Genomic DNA, 27,697 nt, shown 5'->3' with positions numbered 1-27,697 from the left:
TTTACAAGATTTTTCAATTTTTTTGTCATCTTTAGAAATGTGCAAAAAAGGTCATGTAATTTTAACATGCTACTAAGTCCTCAGGGTGTCCAGTACCCCTGGTGAATGAGAAGTTGAAGGAAGGTTTGTTGTTAAAGTTGACTTCTCATTGTAGAGCAAAGCCCTTTCTATAATAGTTTGGCAGGAATAGCCTTACTTGATAATTCTTTAAAAAAATTTAAACAGGCAAGGCATTTGACAAAATATCTGTAATGGTAATACATAGGAACTGCACATAGCCCATCTTCCAATCGAAGTCTTAGCAAATTCACTTCTACGTACCTGAAAATATTATTCAAATTACCAATGAAATAAAATGTAATTTTAAAAAGCATATCTATTTCTAACTAATTTTACTATAATAATCTTTAGATGACTAACCAACTCTTATCACACTGAGGTATTCTCTATGTAGTACAGCATTGGATCATTTCTTTGACCTAACTAGTGGAAGTATTAAATATAAACAAAGTGCTACCATTATACTTGGATTGTAAAGTTTTATTTATACTGAAAAAAATATTTATTGTATAGCACTTTTAGTCCATGGTCCCAATACCTAAAAGGTGAAAATTTTAATTAAAATATTATTTGATATATTTTCCTTAGGCTTTAATTATCCATAAGTTCAACATAATTCACAAGACAACCATAAAATGGGAAACTGTAGTTTTACTGTTCATTTTATTTTGTCTTTGAAACTAGAAATGGAAGATGAGCTACTGACAATGTTATTTTTGAACTGCAATTTTTTTAATCTTATTACCGATTTACATCTATGTGTTGATACTTTTTGCTTTGCTTATAAGATTGGCACTGCTTACAATTAGAGCGACAGTATTCTTTTATCTTTGATCTCATCAGCAAAAATTCAGAATCTACAAAATCATATGATTGTTATGGAGAATTTATATAGCAGAGCAAGCAGATGGTGAATTTTTGCAGTAACTACTTTGGAAGAAAAGATGAGTTCAACTGATTGGAAAAATTACAATAATTCCTAAAAGTAGTTCTATTGTTTATGTTCAAATACGTATAAATTTCATTGGAGAAGTATTTGTTATGAATTTCACCCATTTTAGATTTTGTTTCCTTGGGATAAAGAGGCAGAGATAATCCCACCATCCTTCCATTCTAGACTGATTTTCACGAGACATGCTTGCGAAGAAATGGGCAAATTCTGGTTGGATACTGAATATACATACATTTTAATTTAATTTTCATGAAGCCAGAAGCACAAATGAGTTGTAAATTGGTGTCTAACTTGCGTGTTTTAAGTTAAAATTGGAACCAATATTTGAACTACAGAAATGACCAATTTGAGGAAATCTATAGCTTTCATAACAGTTGATTGAAGGTATCCATGATTGTTCTAGTTCGGGTGCACAGGTTCAATCTGTACCTATACTAACACATACATGAGTGCATGTTGCAGAGTAGTACCACTGTAACATTCCATAGCACAAGACTTAAATGCACAATAACTTGCAACTTTGTTTTTGTTCTGTCAGAAATTGTTCATCCTGTGCCAAGTGTTAATGGTTATTTAATTCTGTTTTGTAGTGATTCTGCATGGTTGGGGTTGATTGTGTGTTGGTACCCATCCATTCTGAGCCAATGTTAGCTTTGACTTTGGCGTTGTGTAATGCCATAGATCACTTGATTTGCATTTCATCTATGGAAAACAGAGCTCATTCATGCATATTTATCATTCACTATCTCTATGGGAGGTCTCTATGATAATATATTTTCTTACTCACAAAAAAAATGCCATGGCATAGTATGGGATCATCTCTAATGGCAGTATATTAAAATATGATGCTCTCAAAATGTTGAGTTACCCCTGTGCAGTACTGGAGGGTGGATTCAATAGCAGTCAAACACTGTGCTCATCTTCAAAGATCATTAAAGTGATCTTCTGAAGTTGCAATTGCTTCACAGTTTTGATCACAAAGTTTAAAATCCAGATAAGAACTTGTCCTGCTGGCAATAGAGTCATAATTACATTTCTGGAATGTATGGATAGATCAATAATTTAATCTCTACATACCTACAAACTTCCATGCTCACCATCGACAGAGTATTCTATTTAATGAAGGCAGCCTAGGTTGCCCTCAGAGGCACAATGATCAAAGATATCTCCAAGCGAATGGAGGTATCCAAATACTGAGTGTGTTGCAGTAAGCCTTCAAAAGCAGAGCTTTGTAATGGAAACTGCACCCAGGATATTGTCTGAATGCTTTGTTGGAATTAATAATTACAGAACATATCTTATCACTGACAAATTTTGGAAAATCTCTAACCGACTGCAAATGGGAGATGCTATCCAAGTAGAATTTCCACTGGTACTGCATTGGCCATTACTGTGGGATAGCTGAGCACTAGGTCTATTGGAAAGAAAAATCAGGAAAACCTTTGTGATGACCCATTTGATTAAATTGAAGAACTGTGGATGCTCAAATCTTTGGGTGAGTTAACAACACATTAGGATAATCAAGCAGCCCAGTATAAGAGAGAGCTGCTAAAATAAGCATTAGATCCATTAGTTATATATCCAGAAAACAGGTACAGCAAGCACCGGTTTCCAGCTCTGTGTTTTTAATGACTAAATATTTAGATTTTTTTGTGTAATTAGAATAATGACAGAGTGCTTTATTTTGATTGATAAACATGTACATGCATGTCATGCAGTCTCAAAGTTTAATGGTTACTATTCAATCTGTTCAATGTAAAAAAAACACTTAAAGGCATGTTGTTGTAACCCTACTAATACAGAAATCCAGCTCGTCTTCAATCTAAGACTGATCAGTAACAGTAAAGGTTACTTCAAATTGTTAAACAATGTTACAAACTTACAAATAATTTTGTGATGTGTTTCTTCTCAATGTCTGACATGCCAGGTCATGCAGCAATTTTGTTTTAATAGCAGTGTTGCAGTTAACTAGCCAGTATTAAAACAGTCACTTGCAAAGAATACAACATATCAGCAATGTTCACATTTTAAAAAAAAGACGATATTAAGGTGCAAAGTATTTTTTTCAAAGTGAGCTTCAATCAGTTGACATGAAAAAGGAAGACTTATAGATGTATCATTTCCTCATTGAGCTACCATTGGTGCATAAGTAGATGTGAATAGAGAATAATGATCAGTGTTTAATACTCACATTTACCTTTTCACTAAAATGAACACACAAATAAATATAACCCATTATTATCAAGGCTTCAAAACTGGCATTTCTCTTTTCTTAAATCCAGTGCCCTGTATGTTAGCATATAGTGCACAGTATATATATTAGGATGAATCAAGCAATATATACACCAGTATTTAATAGTCAGTATATACACCAATATTTAACAAGAAAAATAACAACAACTCACATTTACCCAAGTGCCTTTAACGCAGTGAAACATTCCAAGATGCTTCACTGAGTTACATAAAAAGGGTAGATGACCAAGAGCATGGTCAAAGAGGTAGGCTTTAAGGAGTGTCTTAAAGGAGAAAGGGGCTATAGGAGAAGTCTGAGGGGGGGGGGGGGGGAGTGTCCAAGTTAGGGGCCACACAATTAAAGGTACACCTATTATGATGGAACAGTTGAAAGAAGCCAAATTTACTCCATTATCTCAGAGGGCTGATGAGCTGTGGGAGATTACAGAGATAAAGGAATGCAAATTTAAAAATTTAACCTTGAGGATCCCATTAAATGTGCGCTAATGTAAGTCAGAGAGCAGAAAGCTGATAGGCAATAGTACAGATTGCAACTGATCAAATATGCAACAGAATTTAGGGTGGACCTATTTCACTGAGGATAGAATGATGGGATCCTGCCCAGACCTGTATTGCATTAAACAGAACTTTTTTAAAAATCAAAATATTTTTACATCCCATCTGATACCAAACCCAACCCTTTAAGATTAGTTCATAACTTAAAAGTGCCTTTCCAAAACAAACTAAAAAACCTCTCAGAGGAGTGCAGAGACCAACTTGACAATCAATAATTAAAGAAGAGTGCTGGAGAAATTCAGCAGGTCAAGCAACTTCTCAAGGAAGCAAAGGGATAGAACCAATTTTTTGGGCTTGAAGCCTTCATCAAGGTATGGGCAAAAAGCAGACAGGCACCTGAATAAAAAAAAGAGGAAAGAAGGGGCAGGGGGAATAGCAGAGGCTAATTGGCAAAAGATCATAGATGGATTTAGGTGGGAGAGCAGAAGAGAAGAGCAGAGATGATGGAGAGGGGTCTGACAGAAAATGGAGGTAAACGTAAATGCCATCTCCAACCAGATAATGTCCAAACACAATATTATGGTGTTGTTATTTTAATTTGCAGATGTCCTAGATTTGGCAGTACATGAGGCCATGGACAGATTATGTTGGTGTGGGAATAGGGTGTGGAATTAGTTGACCACAAGGAGGTGTCCATTATTGCAGCTGACAGAGTGAAGGGGCTCAACAAAATGATTTCCCAGTCTATGTCTCTCTGATGTAGAGCAAGTCACAACGGGAGCACCAGAGGAAGTAGATGACTCCTGCAGATTCATGTTAAGTGTGGCTTCACTTAGAAGGACTCTCTGTGGCCCTGAATGGTCGTAAGGGAGGAAGTGTGGACACAAGTGTAGCATTTCTGGTGGTCACAGTGGGGGTGATTAATGGGAAGGGATGAGTGGATGAAGGAGTTCCAGATGGAGCGGTCTCTGCAGAAAGGGAAAGACATGTCTTTTGGAGGGATTACATTATAGGTGTCAGAAATTGCAGAGGATAATATGTTGGTTTCAGAGTCTGGTGGGATGGTAGTTGAGGGCAAGGGAAATCCTATCCTTGTTGCATCTAGGGGTGGGGTGAGGGGGTAGGGCAGATGTGCTGAGTTGATGTCAGCCAAGGGGAAGCCACATTTTTTGAAGGAGCATGACATCTTAGATATTCTGGAATGATTTTGTGTATTGCACTACAATCACAGCATCTACAGACTTTCCTGTTTATGACTAATAAACAGAGTTTGAAATGAATTAGCTCTCCAAAGTAAAGTTATAAATTACAGATCAGGCGCCCAGGTATAATTGAAGCCCAATTTCTCAGACCACAGATGGCAGAATCTGGAGCAAAAAACAAAATGCTGGAGGAACTCAGCAGGTTAAGCAACAAACTGGGTGGAGAGAGCATACTGTGCAAAGAGAACTGACAATACTTGTGCATGAATCACAAACTTAGTTTCCAGGTGTATCAGGTTATTAAGAAGGTGAATGAGATGTTGGCCTTCATTGCTCGAGGGATTGAGCACAAAGGTTCTGTTGCAACTGTATAAGGTACTGGTGATGTCGCACCCAATGTACTGCATGCAGTTCTTGCTTCCTTATTTGAGAAATTATATTCTGTCTTTGGATGCTGTGTAGAGGAGGTTCACCAAGTTGATTCCAAAAATGAAGGGGTTAGCTTATGAGGAAAAACTGAGTCACCTGGGATTATAGTCATTGGAGTTTAGAAGGATGGTTGGTGGAGGTGGGGGGAATCTGATATAGTCATATAAAATTCTGCAAGGAAAGGAATAGATAAGATAGAGACAGGAAAAAGTTTTTTTCCCACTAACAGATGCGATTTGAACTTGGAGATATACTCTCAAGTTTCAGTGGAGCAGATTTAAGTCAGAGATAAGGAGAAACTGCTTCTGCCAGATAGTAGTGAAACTGTGGGATTATCTGCCCAAGAAAGTACGAGAGGCTATCTCATTGAATGCATTTAAGACACAGATAGATTTTTGAAGATGAGGATAATAAATGAATTGTGGCTATTTCAGTTCAAGAACATATCAGAGCTGAGACGAGAGAGTGAAGATGGCCAAAATAAAGAGATAGGGAAGAATGAGACAAAGGGAGGGAGTTGATGTTTGGACTGAGGAGGGCCGAGGGGCCAAGTGGGGCTTCATCTGCTGAACTCCACTCTCATTGCACAATCTATCACCTTCTGGCTCCTGCCTTACCCTTTATGCTCTCCACTTTATATCAGCTATCCTCCCTCTCCAATTGCAGTTCAGATGCTAGTATCAACCCAAAGCATCAACACTTCCTTTGTCCCCATTGATGCAGCTAAGTTCCTCCAATGGTATTCTTGTTCTCAGTGAACAAAGGTTTACTTCACAAATCACTATCATTTCAGTTCGCCTGTACCCTAATTGTCTTAATCCATGCACAAATTTTCCTCAATGATCAAGAAATAATTACTATCTCAAAGGTGGCCTGAGAGAACTTGAATCACCTTGTAAAAGACAAGATTCATACACTTGTATGGTTATCGGATTATAGTCAGCAAATAAGAAACCAAATAAAATCTTAATTACACTGTACATGAAAAAATAATAATCTAGATATGTTGAACATTTCTGAAAATCAGTTCCATTGTCTGAATAAATAAATGTCAGGAATGGAATTGAAGACAATGTTTCTACATTCCACATTTATATCAAGGGGTATAGATGCAAAGGAAAATGAACATCTAGCATCCTGGACAATCTACAGAAACAGTAAACTGAGTCATGCAGAAAAAAAAGCACAAAAATATATTTGACAAGAATATTAAAAAGTTATATGGACCTATTAAAATTGGATCCAAAAAGCTTTTAAGCAAAATAAGGCAATAAAATAATTTATGATAAGAGCCAAAAGTACTAGAGGAAGTATATTAGCATGAAATGAAATGAAAAACAGAGTTGGAATATAAGAGTAATGTTTAAGATCGAGGGTGTAAGCAGTGAAGAACAGGGGCCAGTTCTTGGCCTGAAAGATAGAACAAAATGTAAGGTTTCTAAGTTTGCTATTGATACAAAAATAATTCAAAGGGGATGTTGTGAGGAGGGCATTGTGATTCTACAATGGGATAGAGAGAGAGTGTGTGTGTGTGTGTGTGTGTGTGTGTGTGTGTGTGTGTGTGTGTGTGTGTGTGTGTGTGTGTGTGTGTGTGTGTGTGTGTGTGTCTGTCTGTCTGTCTGTCTGTCTGTCTGTCTGTCTGTCTGTCTGTCTGTCTCGCGCATAATCACAAAAACTTAACAAGTAGGTCCAAGAAGAAATTAACTGAACTCGTGAATTTATTTAGAGAAGATAACATATAATCTACAGAATAATTATTCTTTCTTTGTTAAAATGTGGTCTCCATATTTAAAATGTGAAGATTTGGATATATTGTAAGTGGGGTTTTTTTAAGATGTAAAGGGTTGGCACATTCCACAGCAACTGATAGTTACCAAAAATATGTACTTGCCTATTGTATGGGGGGAGGGATGTAGGGGAGGGGTGGGAGGGGGGTTAGTAGGGGTATAGTTTTTAGTAAGTTTTCTTTGTATGTATTTTAAAATCAATAAATAGAGTTTTCAAAAAAAAAAAAAGGGCAACAAGTTGGATGTTGAGAAATGTTTTCAATAATGGAAACATAGCTTTAAAACAACAGCAAGTCATTTAAAATTGAGATGCATAGAATTTCTTCTCTCAGAGAGGAGAAAATCTCTGGTTTTCTCTTCCCTGAGGGTGGTCAAATTGTGAGAGATATTTAGGTGGAGATTTATAACTACTTTAAAGCTCAAAAGATTGGGGTCATTGGCAACTGGCAAAGTTGAGACCATGAACAATTGGCTCTGATCATGTTGAGTAACAGGTCTGTCTTGAAGCCTTCTCACAATTTCTTGTGTTCTTCATTAAATTAGGGAAAGAAGTCCAAATACAACTGAAACTAAAGCCAAGTGGAAGGGAGAAATTTCAGGTACAGTAAGAACCATGTTATCCAGAATTAAATTAACTGGCAGCCTCAAGCAAGCACCAAAAAAAATTGCAGAAAATAAACAGGTAAAAAATACAGAAGTTTAAAATTGGCATCCCCTCACGGTCAGTTCACCAATCATACAACACTCAATCTCAAGCAACCGGAAAATTCACTTGTCCAGCATTCACGACTCCCCATAGGTGCTGGATACCAGGGGTTTTACTGTATATTAACCATCACTTTGTAGAATCCTCTAGGTTCTGAAATTCTGCCTTTATGTTCAAAAAATATTTTTACGTTGTTTTAAGAGAGGAGGACGAAACCAGGTACCTGCAGATCTGTTAGTTTAAGCTCCATTGGAGTTAGAGACTATTGTCAGTAATAGATGACTGAGAACTTAAGCAAAACAAATCTAATCAGTCTTCGATCACAGTCCACTTTGAATAACCATGTTGCTATTTCTCAGGAAAATAGAAAATGTTGACCATGCATGCCTTCAAAAGCATAAAATCTGGACAAGACACATTTATCAGGAATGAAAAGGTTCAATAGGATTTAGACATATGGCTTTAGGAGACAAATTGGAGTAGGCATTTAGGATCAGATATTTGGCACAATGTGTCATATACTTTGGGTTCCATCTAGAGACCTCAAACTTGCACAATAAATGTTGACAACTTGAATGAAACTAATTTTATTCCTCATTTTTACTACCTCGTTTTAAAAGGTGTCACATAATATTTTTGTAAGACTTGACAATATAGTCAAGAAATACTGCATTAACAATTGTACAGTCAAACCCCCTCTATCCAGCACCTATGGGGTCCACTGCACACCAATAACTCTGCAGATGCAGGATAAATGAAAATTCCTGTTGCTTGGGATTGTGTGTTGTGTGATTGGCAAATTGACCACTAGGGGTTGTCATTTTAAAATTTTGTATTTTTTACCTATTTATTTTCTGCGAATCTTTTTTTTTGCTAGTTCCTTGAGGCTGCCAGTTTTTTGAATGTTAGTTAACATGAATTTTACTGTATTTCATATTTTTAAAAAATGAGTAATGGAGGTATCCAAATCCCCAAAGTACAGATCCCATTGTCCATTATTAAAAAGCATCTTAATTTTAAGGAAGCTAGAGAGAGTATGGTGCTGTTGCTCTGTCATTTAATCAAAAGATAGAGAAATATATGCAACTGAGATGCCTTAGAACTACAACATTTATTGAAGATATTGTCCAGAATGAGTGTACAATAAGATATTAGGAAAATTGGAAGGAAATTGATTTTTTTAAAATTAGATATACAGCACAGTAACAGGCCCTTCAAGCTCAGAAACTGTTGCTGCCCAATTGACCTACAACCCTCATATGTTTGTGGAGGTTAGGAGGAAACCGGAGCACCTGGAGGAAACCCACAGTCATGGGGAGAATGTACAAACTCCTTATAGAAATTGGGGCACGAGCTCTGTAGGAGCATTGTGGTAACCGCTACATTAACCGTGTCTCCCTGAATCATGCGATTGAATGCTTACCACATTATTTGTTGTGTCATTATATAAAAGTGACCCCCCCCCAAACTAGCAATTGGATTGAAGATTTTACTTCTCTCCCCCCCCCCACCCCAAGATGTTATTATACTGTTATTTAAACAATTAAATGTTTACCCATTGAAGCACAAACTGGTTGGCTTGACTCAATGTGTGCAGAAGATGCTTCATGGAGAGATATCTCAATTGCAGATGCCTCTCCATGAAGCAGCCCCCATATCTACACATACAATAAGATTTTAGTTATTTTATTTGAAGGGACATTGAAGGCCTGTTTTAGTGATTGGAGTATATTAGAACAGGACAGTAACCAGAAACTTAGATTAAGTGAGTGAACAAAGTTAAGGAATAAAAAATTGCATGTGTGAACTCAGTTTCATTTGAATTTGAAGACAAAACAGAATATTTTATTTTATAAAGATTGCTCATGAGATTTGTCTTGTATTCCCTTGATTTTAGAAAATGGTGGAATTGGGGTGTTTAAAGCAATGTGGAAATTTATTAATATGATCATGGAAATGACTTCCTCCAGTGGAGAAATGTACAGGTTAAGGGCCAATAATCTTAACATCTAGATGTGTGATAAAGAAAAAAAATTAAAATCAGTTTCTTGATACAAAAGCATTAAAACATGGAACTTTTTATTTACAACTCCCACCCACCACCACATATGGGATGAATGCTCAGATGAAATTAATGCAGTCTTGAGTCAGGTAAGAAACATCAATCATGGTTGATAAATGACATTGGAGTATGATACATCTGAATGATCCCTTGTTTCTAGACATTATGTTTGTTTCTACGATCATCCCTCTCTGTTATTGCAGACAAAATAGTTCCTTCACTTCAACATAGATAAATAATTGATATGCTGCCTTTCAATTGCTGTAGAAATTTCATTCTTCTAATTTTGAAGGCCATCAGCTTGGCACAGGCTTTTTCCCCTTCAGATCTACTTGTTGGTCATCACTTCCAACCCACTGACTGGTTTGCCTTGTGTCTATGTGAAATACATGATGTAATTGAAACTATTGTGTGAATTATTGATGTCACAAAATAGATTCAAAAGTTTGAAACATTCTCAACTCAGAAAATGACACCATTGATCATAGTTCAAAAAATTAAGACTACAACATGGTAACCCCATCATTTGCCTTCGTTCCTGGACAAATGAGATTGAGGAATCCAGACACAAATTCTTTTCTATAGCTTCAAACAATATGACATGAATCTCTAACATAATTTAATGCTGCAAACATATTGTGAAAATGGATGAAGATTACAATTGACTGCATTATGAGAACATCAGATTATACCTGCAGGAATACAAGGAATGACCACGCTGCAGTACACACCAATAACTCTGCTGTGGACTGAGTGGAGAACACCAAGTTCTTTTAGTTTATTTAATTAGTTACCTGTCATGGATACACATCTCCACACTTGTCAGGAAGGTGCAACAGTGATTGCATTTCCTGAGAAGACTGAAGTGCGCAAGGCTACCGGCCATCATTATGCCAACCTTCTACAGGAGGTCTCTTGAGTGAGTCCTGGCCAGCTGCATCACAGTGTGGTGAAGTGGCTGCAGAACAATGGATCAGAGGTCAATCCACAGGATTAGAAAAATGGCAGAGAGGAATACTGGAGTCTCCTCCTCTTCCAACCCCCCCTCCCCCACCACCACCATTGACATGATCCACCAGGGTTGCTATCTGAAGTAAGTATGCAAAAAACTTTGAGGACCACTTCCACCCTACACACACCATCTTTCAGCTGCTCCCGTCGGGAAAGGCATTAAGAAGGTTCAGAGCCAAAACTAGCTGAGGAACAGCTTCTTCCCATGGACAGTGAGAATGCTGAACATCAAAAGGAACAGCTCACGCTAACCATCCAAGACTCTCACATTCAAAAAACAATATTCATTTATTTATTTGTATATATGAATGTATGTCCTGCATGTGCATTGTTTGTCTGTATGTGTGTTATGTGTGGTTGAGTGACTGCATGTTTTGCATTGTGGACTGGAGAATATTGTTTTGTCAGGTTGTAATTGTGCAATCAGATGATAATAAACTTGATTCTGTGTTAACAGATTTATTATGAATCTGATTATTCATATTCTATGAAATACTCTTGAAGCTGTAGGAAATGTCATGTTTAGTTTTGACCATTATATTTGGGGAAGATATAATTGCATTTCATTTATTGAACTAAGAAAATACATGAATAGTTAAATGTGAGGCACATTTTTAAAGTTTGCAATAATATCAGTTAGTACAGAGCTGTATTGTGTGGAGCTATGAATAAAGAACCTTACAACATGAAACTAAAGAAATAGCAAGCTAAAGGTATTATGGACTAATCTCTTCTTACGTAAAAATTGCGCACTATTTTTGATTTAGATTCAGTGAATATTTTGAAAAACAAGGTAGAGAGAAAACTAATTCAACAAGAATGACTGAGCTAAATCTTGGTGGTACAAAGACAAGAAATATCTGCCAACAATGTGAACAAGCAACTGAATAACAAATTGGCCCAGCTGAACTGAATGGTACTTTGCTTCTTCCACATTGCAGTATTCCAAAATTGCAACTAATTTATTAAATACTACAGCAGTAGATCTGCCTTTTGCTGAAAGATCCAGATTAAGGGTCCAATCAAAGACCATCATTTGTATCTTTGCCAGAAGTTTGCTAATAATTAGTCAGAATTCCAGTGAGCCTAGTTTGAAAGATTGTTGAAGATCATTCATTTCCCCAGTGTGTTGCTTTTATCATGATCTTACAATCTATATTTATGTGACCTATTCAGAGTAAAAAGCACCTCCAAATTCAGCATATTTCTAAATGTGCACTTCATTCTGGGAATTGAAGTGGCAATTATTAAATGTATTCATGAAAATGCACTGAGATAATATCATTGCAAATAACGAAACTGGGCCAAAATTTAGATTGAATAGGAAAATAGCAAAATTATTTGATACATGCAATTATTTTGTTCAAATAGCACATTGAAATAAATATATATGTTTAGACATAAATATAAGAAATCATGTAACCTTTTATAGAATATATATAATTTTCCCCAGTATTATTGGTTTGCCTCTAGCCATTTGTTTGCTTTTATACGTCTCCTCCTCCCCTCCTGAATCTTCAGTTAATGGATCAAGTTGCAGCCCAAGTTCCACAATTTTTGCCCCCCTCCACTCACTTGGGCACCATTACGCATTATCAGTTGGCTGAGTTCAAGATCCATTCCGGATTATAAACAGAGGATCTTAGCAAATAGTCCAGTGCAGAACTGCTACATCAAAACTTAGTTTGACCTTTTCTTTCAGATGAATGTAATAGATCTCTTCCTACCCAGGTCAATATTTTATTCTTAACTAAACCTGCTTAAATAGATGCAATACACAAAACACACAGCATCTGCAGACGTTCCTGTTTAACTTGCTTCAATAGATTATTTGACCTTGGTCATTTTCTTTCATTTCTTTAGGGTGGGGCAAGTACTTATACTATGTAATTACTGAACTATAAATTTAAATAAAAATATAATGTTAATTAGAAAAAAATTAAATTTAGACATACAGTACGGTAACAGGCTCTTTTGTCCCATCCAATTGACCTACATTCCCATTACTTTTTGAATAGTGGGAGGAAACTGGAGCCCCTGGAGAAAACCCACACAGATGGGGAAGAACACACAGATTCCTTACAGACAGAGCGGGATTCAAACTCCAGTCCCAGTCATTAGCGCTTTAAGACTGTTGTGCTAACTGCTACATTAACCGTGACGCCCACTACTATATGTAAATGGCTTTGGAATAATGAAATGTTGTGCATCTCAATGTCAGATATAGCACTGACCCAATGAATACATTCCAAGAACATTATCTTCCCTTTTCTATTCTCTTTTTCCCCATCTTCCTTGCCTTCATTCTGCCCTGTACTTCATCCTCCCTCCCTGTTACCCACCAAACAACTCATTCTCGCTGACTGCAAATCTTTAATTACCATGTTTTGTAGCAGATGCTCTGACACCTGAATTCGGATATGTTGCCCTATGCTATCAACGATAAAGAAGATATTCAGCACATGAGGATAGACAACTATAAGTACAAAAAAGAACAAAGAGAGAAAAATAAGACTGTTAATAATGCACTTATTGCATGGGAACATCATGTTCTTTTTGAGCATAGCAAAACTTAACATATGAATACAGATGACCTTGGATTAACCTAGAAAAAGAAATTTCAAAATTATCTACAGCTCCAAATAATTTAACTGGTCAATGATCTGATAGGCTAATAACCTTTACAATGCCAATTTTGAATCCTGTGATATACTCAGCCAGTTGCTTAATCACTGTTGCAAAGTATTTCCCAATGGCCTTACCTTGAATTGAATCGAATTCTATATATCACATCATTTTGTAGGGTTGCTACCACAGAATGAAGGCCTTTCTGTCAAAGTGTGTTCTCTTTAACGGATGTGGGTTGAATAAATGGATATCGCTCTACATATTGTCCTGGTGAGAGGTTTTATCAAATCTGTTGCACCTACTAACTAATATCACTGAACTCTCTAAACATGAAAAATAAAGGAATTAACATTAGCAAGATAATGTACAGCCTGAAATTGTCCTTTATAAATAACACCTTTAAAAAACCATACACATGTAGTAAATGCATAAAAGCTTAATTTATTGTTCTTAAATGTAAATAATATCTTACTTGTAAATAGGTGATTTTTACTGCTCGTCTCATGCAAATTGTGTGTTGTGTATGTAATGGAGAGCTGCATTGAATTCTGGAATCACACGCCGAAGCAAAATTTGTTGAGACAATGGTAGTACAGGGTCGTATTGCAATATCACTTATTGCTAATAAGGAATCGAGTGAAGAGTGTTATGCATTAAAGGAGCTTTGTCACTGCATTGGGAACTTTACGAACAGATTTAAGTGCTAGGAACCCACCTGTACTCAAGGTCCACCTCACCAACTGTAGGGCTAAGTTGGCACTAGACTGAAGGAAGTATTGATTTTTAGCGCCATGTAATATATGTGGTTGTTTTATAGGAAAAAAATATATTGAGGTAGATGTGCTCAGTGACACAGTGACAATAAACCCACAGTATCACAGATCACACTACCATACACTCTTCATATTTACAAAACCAGTAAAGTGTTTGGGAAAACACTTGACCAGACTGTCTCCATTATGAGCAAACTAGCCTGAAAGGGGGATAAAGGCTTTTTGAAAACCACTTTGAGTTGTTGTTTCAATAATAAAATATTAAGAACTGCCTGAATACTTCCCTGCTCACATTTAACGTTGCAAGGCAGGAGATTTGCTTTTTCTAAAAAAAATCTTTTCTCTATCTTGTATTTTTTTTTGTAGGTGAGTAACAACATTTTTCATAGCCTGTGTTGAGAATCATGGCTGTGGCCTCCAGGTGATCCGTGACTCCTTCGTGATTTATACGTGTCCTGATAGGGGTCAGAATATTCCTCCTCCATCAGTGGGTACTGGCCACGGCTGTGCTGAGAACCTGAAGACAAGCGATTCCTATTCTTTCGTGCCCTCTCACTATGACCATTTTCATCAGAGTGCACCAAGCGTGTTCGTTCAACAGGTATGTGCTCACCAGAGTGATTGCTGTTGCTCATCCGCTGCCCCTAGATAATACAAAAGGCAATTAAGTTAGCAGATCTACTCCAAATAACATAAAAATATAGATCACTTAGATAATGTAAAGTAAAAATAATAAATGCTTGAAATACTCGATAGAAATTCTGCCTGGCCAGCAGGAATAAGAATCTCAGGGTTGTATGTGATGTCATGTATGTACTCTGACAACACATTTGAACTTTGGATCAAGTCTACTATCAATGCCTCAAGTTGATTGCTGAGCAGTTGGTGCATTTTCTATTTTTATTTCGGATTTCTGGCATTGTCAGAATTTTGCATTTGGTTTAATATCTATTATTTACAAGAAATTGTTATGTTTAAATCAGACTTTGTTAGTTAAAATCAAACATGCTTGGGAACAGGATTTAACTTGACTACATCAGATGTGGATTGGGATACAATTCTTAGTTTGGTTAATAGCTCTTCATTATGTGCTCGACAGTGTCCATTACAATTCAAAGTGGTACATAGAGCTCATTTGTCTAAGGCTAAATTGTCTTGCTTTTATTCTGATATGACTCCTTAGTGTGACAACTTTATAGTCTTACTCCAATGTAATTAAATTGTTTGACTTGTATCTTTTCCACATTCCTTATATATATTTTTTTAAACCATTGTTTTTCCTTTAAAACTAGTCATATATAGCATCTGCCAATGTGGTTTGGTGTTTGAGTTTTTTCTCCTCCACTATTTTCTTCTTTCCTTTTTTTCTATATTATTAGTTTTTTTTCCCCAAAAAAAGGTATATACTATAAATTATGGATATGATTTACAATTTATGTATGTACAAGTTCTTTATTAAAATCAATACAAATATTTTAAAAAAGAAAGAATTTTGCTTTTGAAGTGTGGACTTCTTAATCAAGAAACCTGCAAGACTTAAATTAGAAATGTGCATGAAATGTGAATGGCATTTATGCTATTCTCTTCAAAGTCCTGTCTTTCCCACGAGAGGCACAAGTACTTAAAATGTTTCTGTCTGGAACCTTGAAGATAGATGATATCTCAATAAGAAAACTACAACAGAATATTTCACTTTTTTTCATAGCAACTATATTTTGGTGAATGTTTCCACCTTTGAAGCACAAAATTCATATAGAAATCCTGAACATAAAAGGAATGCCTTTTCAATAGGACTTTCATTTTGTTAGGTCTGTGGCTGATGTCATTGAAGATTGGGCACATCAGATTGTGGAGGGAGGAATTGGGAAATGCACTTTCAAAAAAGTGACATCACATCAGTGTGTTGATAGAGATCTGATATTTATGTATTCATGATGAATCACTCTCCCTCCGGCAGGTATTTCTGTTACTGAGGTGAAATTATGAGTTAAAACTGGTATCCAACTGATTGCCCACTTCTGTAGTATCTGTTTTGTTGAACCCCTCCCCTATCTTCCAAATAGCCTGCATTGTTAAGAGTAGTCTTGTTCCCCACCACCTCCCTACCCCCACCCCAAGATTGTAGTGGAAGTCTCAAACGACTTTGCCTCTAGATAGAAGTCATTGCAATTCACCTCTGAGGAGTAGAAGTCAGTAAAAACACACAGCTGGAGGGACTCAACTGTCGAACTGTACTTTATATAGCAAATATAAAGATACATAACCAATGTTTTGGTTTTAAGCTGGTTCATTTAAGTGAATTCAGTCACATGAGAGAGGCAAATTAAGTTCAGAAAATTTATGAGGATTTTGCAAACACACATACGTGAGTAGATAGCGGGGAGTCATTTATGAAGGGTTCAGTTGCGTATAAAGTAAAACAGGACAAAGAAATTAGAAATGAAAATGATAAAGTGCAATTCTACAGCACTGCAAGCTTAATTTCACACTCAATTTAATCCGCATTCCAATTTTCTCAATGGTCAACACTAAATTTCACAATTAACTCAGTGCAGATTGTACCTCTCAATCGAAATAACTGGTGGGATGTCAGTGTGTTTTCTGAAAAATTAAGGAAGTGCATTTAACCTTTCCAAACATATGAATACATGAATAACCAGGTATAATTATTATTTCTTTAATGAGATATCCTAATTATAGCTCATTCTCCCTGAGCTTTCTTAAAAATGAGAAGCTTTAAATGCTTGTTAAATGAGAAAGAAGAAATGTTCTTTGCTTATCAAATAGCAGTCAAATGAATTAGGTTCTAGTTAACTGCAGAGTATTTTGTTAAATAAATTTATTGTATCTACACTCCAATAAGCAGCCTGATGCAGACACTGATATGATCCCCATTTCTTTTCTGCTCCATCCACAATCTGAAAGTGCCAGTTTGATGCCTCACCATTAATGTGGATAGAACCGTTACCACTGTCATTTGAAGTTCCTCCATTTACATTTGCCAAGTGGATTGAAACACCCATGACTAAGAGCATGCATTAGTCTTTCGTATTTGCATTAGGAGTGAAGTGTTCTTTTAAGTTGGAGTTGTCCTTCTCTAGAGGCAGGTCTTCCGGTTAGCACTGTAAATTTAACAACATGAACATTTGACATCATCTAGAATGAATGATCATTGGCAATTGGTGAAACTTAATTTGAAATATTTGAGCATATTCACTTCTCATTATTAAAAGCATGGGATGAAATAAGTTCTAAAGTTGGTGACACAGAGGAAACTGCAGATGCTGGAATCTGACACAAAGCACGATCTGCTGGAGGAACCTGGCAGGTCAAACAGCATCAGGGAGACAAAAATGATGGTCGACATTTGGGGCCAAAAGATCCCAAGTTTAATCAAGTGAGTCCCGCTGAGTTCCTCAAGCAGGTTGTGTTTAGGTTCCTAAGTTGTTAACTTGGCCAAATTACCACAACTATCAAGCATTACAATTTTCAGTCTCCTACTTTCAGATCATTGATGATTTTAACAGAATTTTTAAAATTTGTTTCTGGTTTAATCCATATCTGAGCTCTCCAAATATCAGAAATATAAACAAAAGTCTGAATGAATAACTAGTTACCAAAAGGGTACAAATACATAAGAACACAAACAAATCAAAATTATAAACCATTAGGACCTGGAAGTATAACAACGTCCTTCATTGTCACTGGGTCAAAAATCAGGAATTTTGAACACTTGCAATACACTTTCATCATCAGTAGGGTATTGATTCAAGATGACCAATCACTACTACCCTCTCAAAAGAGGCTTGGGATAGGAAACAATTGCATGCTATGCGTGACACTGAATTCCAAAGGAGAATAAAATAATGGACAAGCTTATATTGGATCAGGTGGTTTACCGAATGATAAATTCAAGGGAAGGAGTTGGTCTGGGGCTGAGTGTCTCAGAAATATCACTGGATTAAATCTCTAAGTTTGGAAAACAATTGGTTCTAACATAGGATCACCTGAAAGATACATCAGAAAAAAAAAAGACTGAAATTTCTAAGATCTAATGGAACTCCTAGAACTTCCTCCATCTCTCGAAAAAATGCATTCAGGCCCAGGAGCCAATTTTATTTTTAGAGTCAGAGAACCCTTTGAACAGAATCATTAGCTCTCAACCAAATATGGTACAAGCGGTCCAAACTGTTGAGAAGCTATGGCGATATAATCACCCTTGTGCACAGTACAAATGTAGTTTGATCCTGACGTTATTCAGTATTCTTAGTGCCAGACAAAAGTTCAAATAATTTCCTTTTTGTAAGCAAAATGTGAATCAATAAATAATTTATGGCCTTTATTTTATTGCATGGGTGAGTAGACACAAAGGGTTCTGTGGCATCCTTTCCTATACAATTCTCTTTATTCATTTAGAGTCATATAGCATGGAATAGGCCTTCAGCCTTATTCATCTATGCCAATCAAGTTGGCATTCTGGGTAAGTCCCATTTGCCTGCATTGGGTCCATATTTCTAAGCCCTTCCTATTTATATGTCCGTCTAACTGCCTTTTGAATGGTAATTATATCTGCTTCCATAGGCTTCTCTGGCAGTTTATTGGTTTGTCTGGCAGCTAAGATGTGGATGTCACTGGTAAGGCCAGCATTTATCCCCTTCCCAAAATGTGAGGGGCTTGCTGGGTTATTTTGAAGAGCAGTGAAGTGTCAATGGGATTCCCATATGTCCAGAATTACATGCAAATCAGAGTGTGTTGCGAAACAGCTAACTTTTTCAAACAGGCTGATCATTTATAATATTTGCCTCAGTTAAAACTAGCTTTCTAACTTTAGGTTTATTTCAATAACTCCATTTAAATGTCCAGCTGTTATTGCTGAATTTGAACTGGTCTATGAATACCTCAACAGGAAGTATGTGCCATGTCATGGATTTCAATGGGGGGGACAGGGGTTTGATTGGATGAGTTGTTTTTTTTTAAATTTAAGTACTATTAAACAGAAGGATATCTTTCTGTTTCTTAAAACTAGATCCTAAGAAGTGGTTTATAAGAAGAGTGCACGTAGAGAACTGGAAAGAGCAGCAGACACAAGCCAGAGTTCTTTAAAAAGATTACTTCTTTTTAACTTGTGTGTGGAGTTGACCTATGTCTGAATGAGGAACACCATGTATATAGTTAGTGGATTGATCTTTGCATCTGCATACAAGAATCTGGGGTATTCAGTTATCTGTATTGAAGCAGAGATCATGTCTTGTTTGTCCTGTTAGTTCTACAGGTAACCACAATGTTTGTGTTCATACCTGTAACCCAGAGATAGCTGAAGGATATGTTGACAGTGCAGTACTCCCTAAGTTCCGGCCCAGCAAAGGATTCAGTGGTGCACTGCTGGGCGTGTGCGTTGCACGCCAGTAGGTTTCAAGATACTCTGCCAAATGCTCACACGCATCCTCTAATTGGTTTTCATCCAGGATGACATCAAACATGTCCTGTCAAATGAAGAGAAAAAGTTTAGACTAATTTCTCTAAACCAATTAAAAATATAAACACAGTAATACAAAATGGAATTCAAAATATTAAATTGTACATGAGAATAAGCAAAGTGCAACACCTGTTCAAAGGATCTAATGGTCTTATCTTATGCCACAAATGCCTTCATGTGATCTGAACAATGATTTCAAGTGCTCGTTGGCTCAGAGGGAATTTTAAAATTTCGGTGTTAATTTTGGCGAGAGATTAATTGTTTATTTTCATGTGTAGAATGATGAGATAAGGTGCATCATTTACTGCAATGATTACGTGTGGAAAAAAAATCTATTTGAACAAATTGGCAAAATATTTCAAAAATGTTAGAGGAGTAAAGATTTCTGGGGATAGAAATCTACAAATAATTCAATGTAGTGACACAGGTTAAGACCATAAAAATACAATCTATTTTTGTTCAGTGAAATAATAGAATGGTAAGGAATGAGAGTGGTTTTAGATTTTGATAGATCTCAAATGGATTAATGGGAATAGTTCTCATCTCCTGTTTATCAATAAGGAAATGGGGCCTGGGGAAAAAGGTGCAAAATAGTTTACACGTGTGCCACGTGAAATGAAATATTGTAACTACCAGAAAGTTGTTAAGATTCAAGATTCAACTTGAGATTCTATTTGTTATTCTCCAGAACTGGGAATGCTGTGGGATGAGATGTTTCCTACTTGTGAAGGAGTCATATCAAAAGGCCATAAATAAGACTATCAAAAATAAATAGAAAGGAAATTTAAAAAAATCTTCAGCCACAGACAAATTGAATTAAATAGTGTTGATGCATTCTGAAAACTGGATATGCATGTAAGAAAAAGGGAGAGCAGGATATGTTGATGAAGAAAGGTAGAAAAAGCTGGCCATGAAACATAAATGTGTCATTGGCTAGGTGGTCTGAAAGACCTGTAATTATATTGGAAGATGTATGTCAATTTGTGTAATATCAACAAGACTGCATATAGCACATTTAAATTCCCAATGCACTTAACTGACATGTTGCAAAGGTGAATAAGCTGAAAGATGAGGAACTGGAGGGAAGGTCAATTGAACACTTGTTCAAGGTCAAAGCATACAAGCAGGATCTCAAATCTGAAGAAGGATGTAGAAAGGGACAGGTCTCTAGTGAGGAAGTCAAAGACTGATCACTATCAGTTTAAGGTGCAGTTGTTATTGGTGGATTATTGCACAGACAGTGGAACAAAATTAAGGGTGTGGGAGCGAATGGGAAGTGTGGAAGGCAAATAGAGAACAAGAGGGGATAGAGGATAGAAAATGGAAGTCCAGCAAGGGGAACATTGAGAATAACCATATTTATTACCTTATTAGGTATTATCAGTCTACTTGTTATTCTATTGAACATAATTTTTCCTATCACTTGTAAAATAGATGATTCACAATGATGAATTCAGATGCCGTTCATAAATGATAGCAGTGTGAATACGATTTTCAATTAATTTTAATCCCACTCCACTCACATCAACACTAATTCTCAAAGAGCACAGAGATTCAGAATAATTAATGACAATGTCGTTCTCTCAAGTCAAAATGGTAAAAACTTTGTTGGAAAGAAATCTGAACTGAATGAAGTCACAACCTTAGCCATGAGAGGAAAATAATTATTTAAGCTGCTGGAGCCAAATTCTCAAAACATACTAATATGCAGGAATCAGATCTACTGGAAATGGAGGGAATAGATGCCAGGTTGTAACTTCACACTTTTATCGCTATTTTATCTTGTTCAAGTACTTTTGTCAATCCCAGCAATTGCTGAACGATTACATACTGGAGGGCACTGTGCCAGTTTATCTGCTGCCACCAACTGGACATTGAGGTTTTTACTCTGTGACTTTCCCCTGGACTTTATCAACCTCTGCAGCACCTGGTGAAAATAGAGCAAATGTACCAGTCAACAAAATTAGAACTTAAGATATCGAAGCATTCAGGACATTAAGGTTAGGATCTAAAGGAAGATTAATGTTGTGGTGAACTGTTGAGCTGTTGTATTCCTGATTACCCCTTCCTGTGACTGTACCTGTGGCCCCTCCCTCTTTTGACCTTGTATAAAAGCCTCTAACACCCTGACCCTTCCTCACAAAATAGCATTGTGAATAAAAGCCTGTGGATCAGTGATTCAGTCTCAGCCTCTCGACAGTGCATCAAAGGTTAAGGCAAAAATCAATCTTTCCTTTCACCACAAAAGCATCTCATAAAAATGCAAAGACAGGTATTTTCATTTAATTTCTCACTGCACCTTTGCACTGTCCTCAGCCCAGTTGTTGCATTTTAGAGCATATTTCATTGGCCATGCATTGTACAGCCACACTTACCTTTTGTGTTCATCTCCAATATACGTGTAAAATCCCATTTAAAATCTTCTCCATCTCTTTAGGCTCCATGCCGAGATGGCCACTCTGATTTTCAATAGGACCTATTTTGTCCCTTGCTATCCTTTTGCTCTTCAAATATATGTAGAAACTGCTGAAATTCCTTCACCTTTCCTGGCAGAGCAATCTATGTCTTCTTTTAGCCCTCCTGATTTTCTTCTCGTGCTTTCTTCCATTTCTTGTACTCTCAAGTCCATTGTTTTTTCCTTGCTGCCCATACCTGCTGTGCATGTCCTCCTTCTTCTTAATCAGGGCCTCACTAGCTCTTGAAAACCAAGGTTCCCTATTACTGGTAGTCTTACCTTTAATGACATGAACATACAGACACTGTACTCTCAAAGTGTTATCCTTAACAGACCCATTTACCAGTACATTTTTGCCAGAAAAGTACCTGTTCTAATCTACACTTGCCAATTCCTTTCTGATACCATCAAAATAAACCTTTCTTCAATTTAGAATCTTAACCCGAAGACCTGACTGATCTCTGTGGTGGTACACCACCGGCCTACTGCAGGGGGCAACCTCTGTACCTGCAGGAGTGTAAGGGGACAGGACAACACCTGACCGGTTGTCAATCAGTTGGCCTGAATGGATCAAGCCCCACCCGGTCTGGTGTCAATCACCCTCCAGGATATAAGCCTGCGCTGGCCTCCCGAGGCCTCACTCAGAGTTGCTGCAGCCACAGCCAGCCTGGCTCTGTGGAAGTCTTTGTGAATTAAAGCCTGTTGTACAGTCTTTACCTTGTGTGTGTCTGATTCTGTCCAACAGCACACCACAATCCCTTTCCAGAATTGTCTTAAAACTAATAGCATTATGGATACTATATCCATAGTGTTTCCTTACACACACATCCATCACTATCAATACTTGATAGGAGATCAAGTATTACATTCGCTCTAGTTGAGATCTCTATATATTTATTTAGGAACTTTTCCTGAACATATTTAACTTACTCTGACCTAATGTTTCTCAACCTTTTTTTCCCCTCATTTACATACCACCTTCAGTAATCCCTTAATTAACCACAGAGCACCTATGACATCGGATACCATAGGTCTTCTGTGGTTAGTAAGGGATTACTGAAGGTGGTATGTGAATAGAAAGAAAAAGGTTGAGAATTGCTGTTCAATTCCCACTAACTATTGTGAGATACATAATATAATCCTATAAAAGTGGTCATTCTTTTCTCATTCCTCAGTTCCACCCATATAACCTCAGTGGACGAGCCCTCCAGTCTGTTCTGTCTGAGCACTGCTAGTCCATGACTAGTAACACCTCCTCTCTTTTTTTCCCCTCAGTCTCTACCATGTCTAAAACAACGGAACTCCGGAGCATTGTTATGTGCTGTTATAGTGTGCATTTGCTATCAAATGTGCACTGGATACATCAGGAGATTATTGCTCCTGAACACAATCGTAAGTCGATAACTTCCAGGACGGTCTCTCCTACAGCATGCTGATCTGACGTTTAGCAAGCACAGATGCGGGTACTGCATCGTGTCAGCAAGCTATCGAGCTGTTAGAGCAATCCAACCCACTGTTCTCAGCATTTTGACATTGCCTTTTTTGTTGTTTCTTGTGCAACAGTAGGTGGATGAACTGATTTTTTTTTTGACATACAGCACAGGCCTTTTTTGCCCATGACGTCCAAATACATCCAATTCACCTACATACAGTTATATGGTGTGGCCAGCTATCAATAGATACCTCTCTTTATAGCCTGACTCATCAACATTGCAATTTCTTGTCAAAATACCAACTTATCATGTCAAAATGTTACACACAAATAATAGACGACCATTAGTACTTAACAAACATGATTTTTAATTTTTGTTTTAGCCATACAGCACTGTAACAGGCTAATTCGGCCCTACGAGTCCATGCCGCCCATTTTACACCCCATTAACCTACACCCCAGTACATTTTTGAAGGGTAAGAGGACATTGGAGCCCCCGGAGAAAACTCACGCAGACACGGGGAGAGCATACAAACTCTTTACAGACAGTGTGGGGTTCGAACCAAAGACCGGTCCTGATCGCTGGCACTATAAAATCAAAGGGCTAAAGTTATGTTAACCATGACGCCCTCTTAGGTGTTGTTGACTCAGTCTCCCAAGAATCCAGTGTATAACTCTGGAAAACTGGTGCCCACTTTTACTGGTAGCAGTAATCCGTTCCAGAATGGAGGCTACAGTTCACTGTCCAAGGAATTTTTTTATTCTGAAAATGTTACAGACAGGGTGAGCATTTGGAAACTTGCATACATTTTGAATGGTAGAAGGAAGCTGGAGCACCCAATGGAAACCCACACAGACATGGGAAGAATGTACAAATTCCTTACAGATAGTGTGGGATTCGACCCGATTCCTGCTTGCTGCCACTATAACAGCATTGCGCTAACCACTGCATTAACTGTGCTGCCGTGAATTCTTATTGTTTTCGCTTTTTCTCTTTCCCAAACAAAATAACACTTTATTCAATAAAGGGATAAGGATGTGCGGTTCACCCCAGGAATGAACACAAATGTTTAGTATTTCACTATTAGTGCTATAACTGACTTTACAATCATGTCATTATATTTTGATCTTGAGACATACAATTAACTCAGGAAGACATGAACAAAATATAACCAGGCTGTCGGAGAGTGATCACTTAACTAATTTCTTTTGCTTGTAGACTGGATTCTTTTTAAAAAAATTTAGACATACATGCAGCATGGTAACAGTCATTTCGGCCCCCAAGTCCGCACCTCCCAATTTACATCCCATTAACCTACACCCCTGGCACGATTTGAATGGTGGAAGGAAACTGGAGCCTCCAGAGAAAACCCATGCACATACGGAGAGAACATACAAACTCCTTACAGACAGCGCGGGATTCAAACCCTGGTCCAGTCCCGATCGCTGGAACTGTAAAGGCATTGCACTAACTGTGCCATTTTAAACTTTGAACATTTGATGGTATCTGGAGGCAAAATACTTCACCTGACTGAAGTTACTTTTGGTGTACCTCTTGATTTTTAATATCCTTTCAGTTTCAGCCTTTGCCCTTGGTTTTAATTAAATATTTATATGAGATTAAGTATAACATGAATACTTAATGTTGAAACTGATCTCAGCCACAGTCTATTGGAATCCTTTGATTCTTGTTTTAAACTTATTGATTTTACACCACATTTTAACATCTTCTCTGACTCCTTTTTTTAGTATCAATGTCAACATTGCTAAAGAATTTTCAGAAAGCTAAGCTAAGTTTCCAAATGCTCACCCTGTCTGTAACATTTTCAGAATAAAAAAATTCCTTGGACAGTGAACTGTAGCCTCCATTCTGGAACGGATTACTGCTACCAGTAAAAGTGGGCACCAGTTTTCCAGAGTTATACACTGGATTCTTGGGAGACTGAGTCAACAACACCTAAGAGGGCGTCATGGTTAACATAACTTTAGCTCTTTGCTTTTATAGTGCCAGAGATCAGGACCGGTCTTTGGTTCGAACCCCACACTGTCTGCAAAGAGTTTGTATGTTCTCCCCGTGTCTGCGTGAGTTTTCTCCGGGGGCTCCAATGACCTCTTACCCTTCAAAAATGTACTAGGGTGTAGGTTAATGGGGTGTAAAATGGGCAGCATGGACTCGTAGGGCCGAATTAGCCTGTTACAGTGCGGTATGGCTAAAAAAAATTAAAAATCATGTTTGTTAAGTACTAATGGTCGTCTATTATTTGTGTGTAACATTTTGACATAATAAGTTGGTATTTTGACAAGAAATTGCAATGTTGATGAGTCAGGCTATAAAGAGAGTTACCTATTGATAGCTGGCCACACCATACAACTGAGCACTGAATGTCAGATGCACAGTTTGAGTTGGTAGCACTATTTCTTGAAATAAACACAGAAACAAAAGAACAGTTGGTAGAGAAAATGGTCTTAGCCTGTCATCTGAAACACTGAATCTCACATCACAACAAATAACATGGTTGATTCTCAGCAACTTCTGAAGTGGACGAGCAAGCTGGTCAAATCATCATATCTGATTCAAAATGCAAACATTTCCTCAGAAAAAGTAGAAAAGGGGAAGACATCCTATGTAACCCAACTTTTCAAAAATTATTTATTTTATTAAAAATTCAAGAGAGAATGATCTTTGGACCCAAGCACCAACTTATGAAAAGGTATCGATGTTTAATTGTACTTTCTTTTAACAGACTGAATCAATTGAGTGTAATTTACAAGTAAAACCAATGGTCAAATATTTGCATGTGTTTGCAAAACAAAACAAAGACAAATTCCTCCTCAACTATATTCTGAATAAATCCTGTGGTGTTGTTTCTGTTGTCATGGTTGATAGATTATTCTTCAAAAAAAATTTCAATGAGGTGAATGATACAGCATCAGTTACAATTAAAAACAGTTTGCAGTTACTGAGCTCTCAGTTACAGAAAATCCCCAAATCATTTCACAGAACATGAACTGTGGTTACCAAAACTAATAAAGTTTAGCCCTTGTCCAACAAACAACAATTACAAATGTGGCCAGTTCGAACAACAAGATTGAATATTAAGGAATTTTTAACATCTATGAATATGAATTTCTCATGAAGGGGATAGCAAATAGCAAAGTTTTAATTTGATGTGGACATCATGTTCGCCACAGTCACAGGCTGTTCCTGTGCCCAACTACTCTATCTATATGCACCAATAGAAAATTTAACAAATCTTTAAAAGGAATCTATTACTTGTAAAATCAAACATTTCTGATATATATTTCTTACCAGTATAGTCATCTCACAAACATGACATTGGCCACTCTCTTATCAGTGCACCACACTGGCCAACACCTACCTGCCTTCACCTCTGATGTTGAGACTTCAACATGCAGGGCAACAAGTGAATCACATTGCCATGTCTAAAATACTTTAATGGAGGCAATACAATAAATCCACATTTTAACCGCAGTCAATTTACAACTGATGTATTTTACCTTTGGAGAAGAAACTTTAACATGCACAATGATCGGTGCAAGGGAGGTCTTGATAAGCTGGGCAGGATGATTAATGGTATCCGCATCTAAAACAACCAATTGCAAAGTTCTGGCCAACTCAAAGATTCTCTCAATTTCACTCTGCACTTCAGCTGTTGAAAGAAAAAGTTGGGGAAATCAGCTTCATGCACTCATCTACAAAATAGTTTTAATTCCATTTTGGATACATGTCTATCCAAGGATACAAAGAAAGCAGTATAATTGCCATCAATTGTGTCACCTCAATCATGCTTGGAGCAACTTTACTAACCCACTATATTCCACATCCCAGTGTTGTTGGATTGTTTGTGAGGCCTCCAATGGTGGACTCAGGAAATCCCATCCCTGAAATATACCTGAAACTTTGACAAGTGTCAAACATTACCCCAAATGCCCTCCACACACACATCTTGGCCAC

General features: G+C 37.2%; 1 protein-coding gene across 1 annotated transcript in view; it reads right to left on the bottom strand.

Moving 5' to 3' along the window:
- Positions 1–14,741: 14,741 nt before the first annotated feature.
- cacnb4a (calcium channel, voltage-dependent, beta 4a subunit) overlaps positions 14,742–27,697 on the bottom strand; it is a 47,936-nt gene continuing 34,980 nt past the window's right edge. The window contains exons 5-8 of the mRNA XM_069930503.1: positions 27,241–27,392; positions 21,666–21,761; positions 19,656–19,841; positions 14,742–15,002 (exon numbers count right to left, since the gene is read on the bottom strand). Of these exons, the coding sequence (XP_069786604.1) occupies positions 14,742–15,002; positions 19,656–19,841; positions 21,666–21,761; positions 27,241–27,392 (695 nt within the window). The remainder of the gene's footprint in view (positions 15,003–19,655; positions 19,842–21,665; positions 21,762–27,240; positions 27,393–27,697) is intronic.

Source organism: Narcine bancroftii, chromosome 4 (genome assembly GCF_036971445.1).
Source record: "Narcine bancroftii isolate sNarBan1 chromosome 4, sNarBan1.hap1, whole genome shotgun sequence".
Lineage (NCBI taxonomy): Eukaryota > Metazoa > Chordata > Chondrichthyes > Torpediniformes > Narcinidae > Narcine > Narcine bancroftii.
Note: the sequence above shows the minus strand (reverse complement) of the source record. Positions and strands in the feature narration are given on the sequence as shown.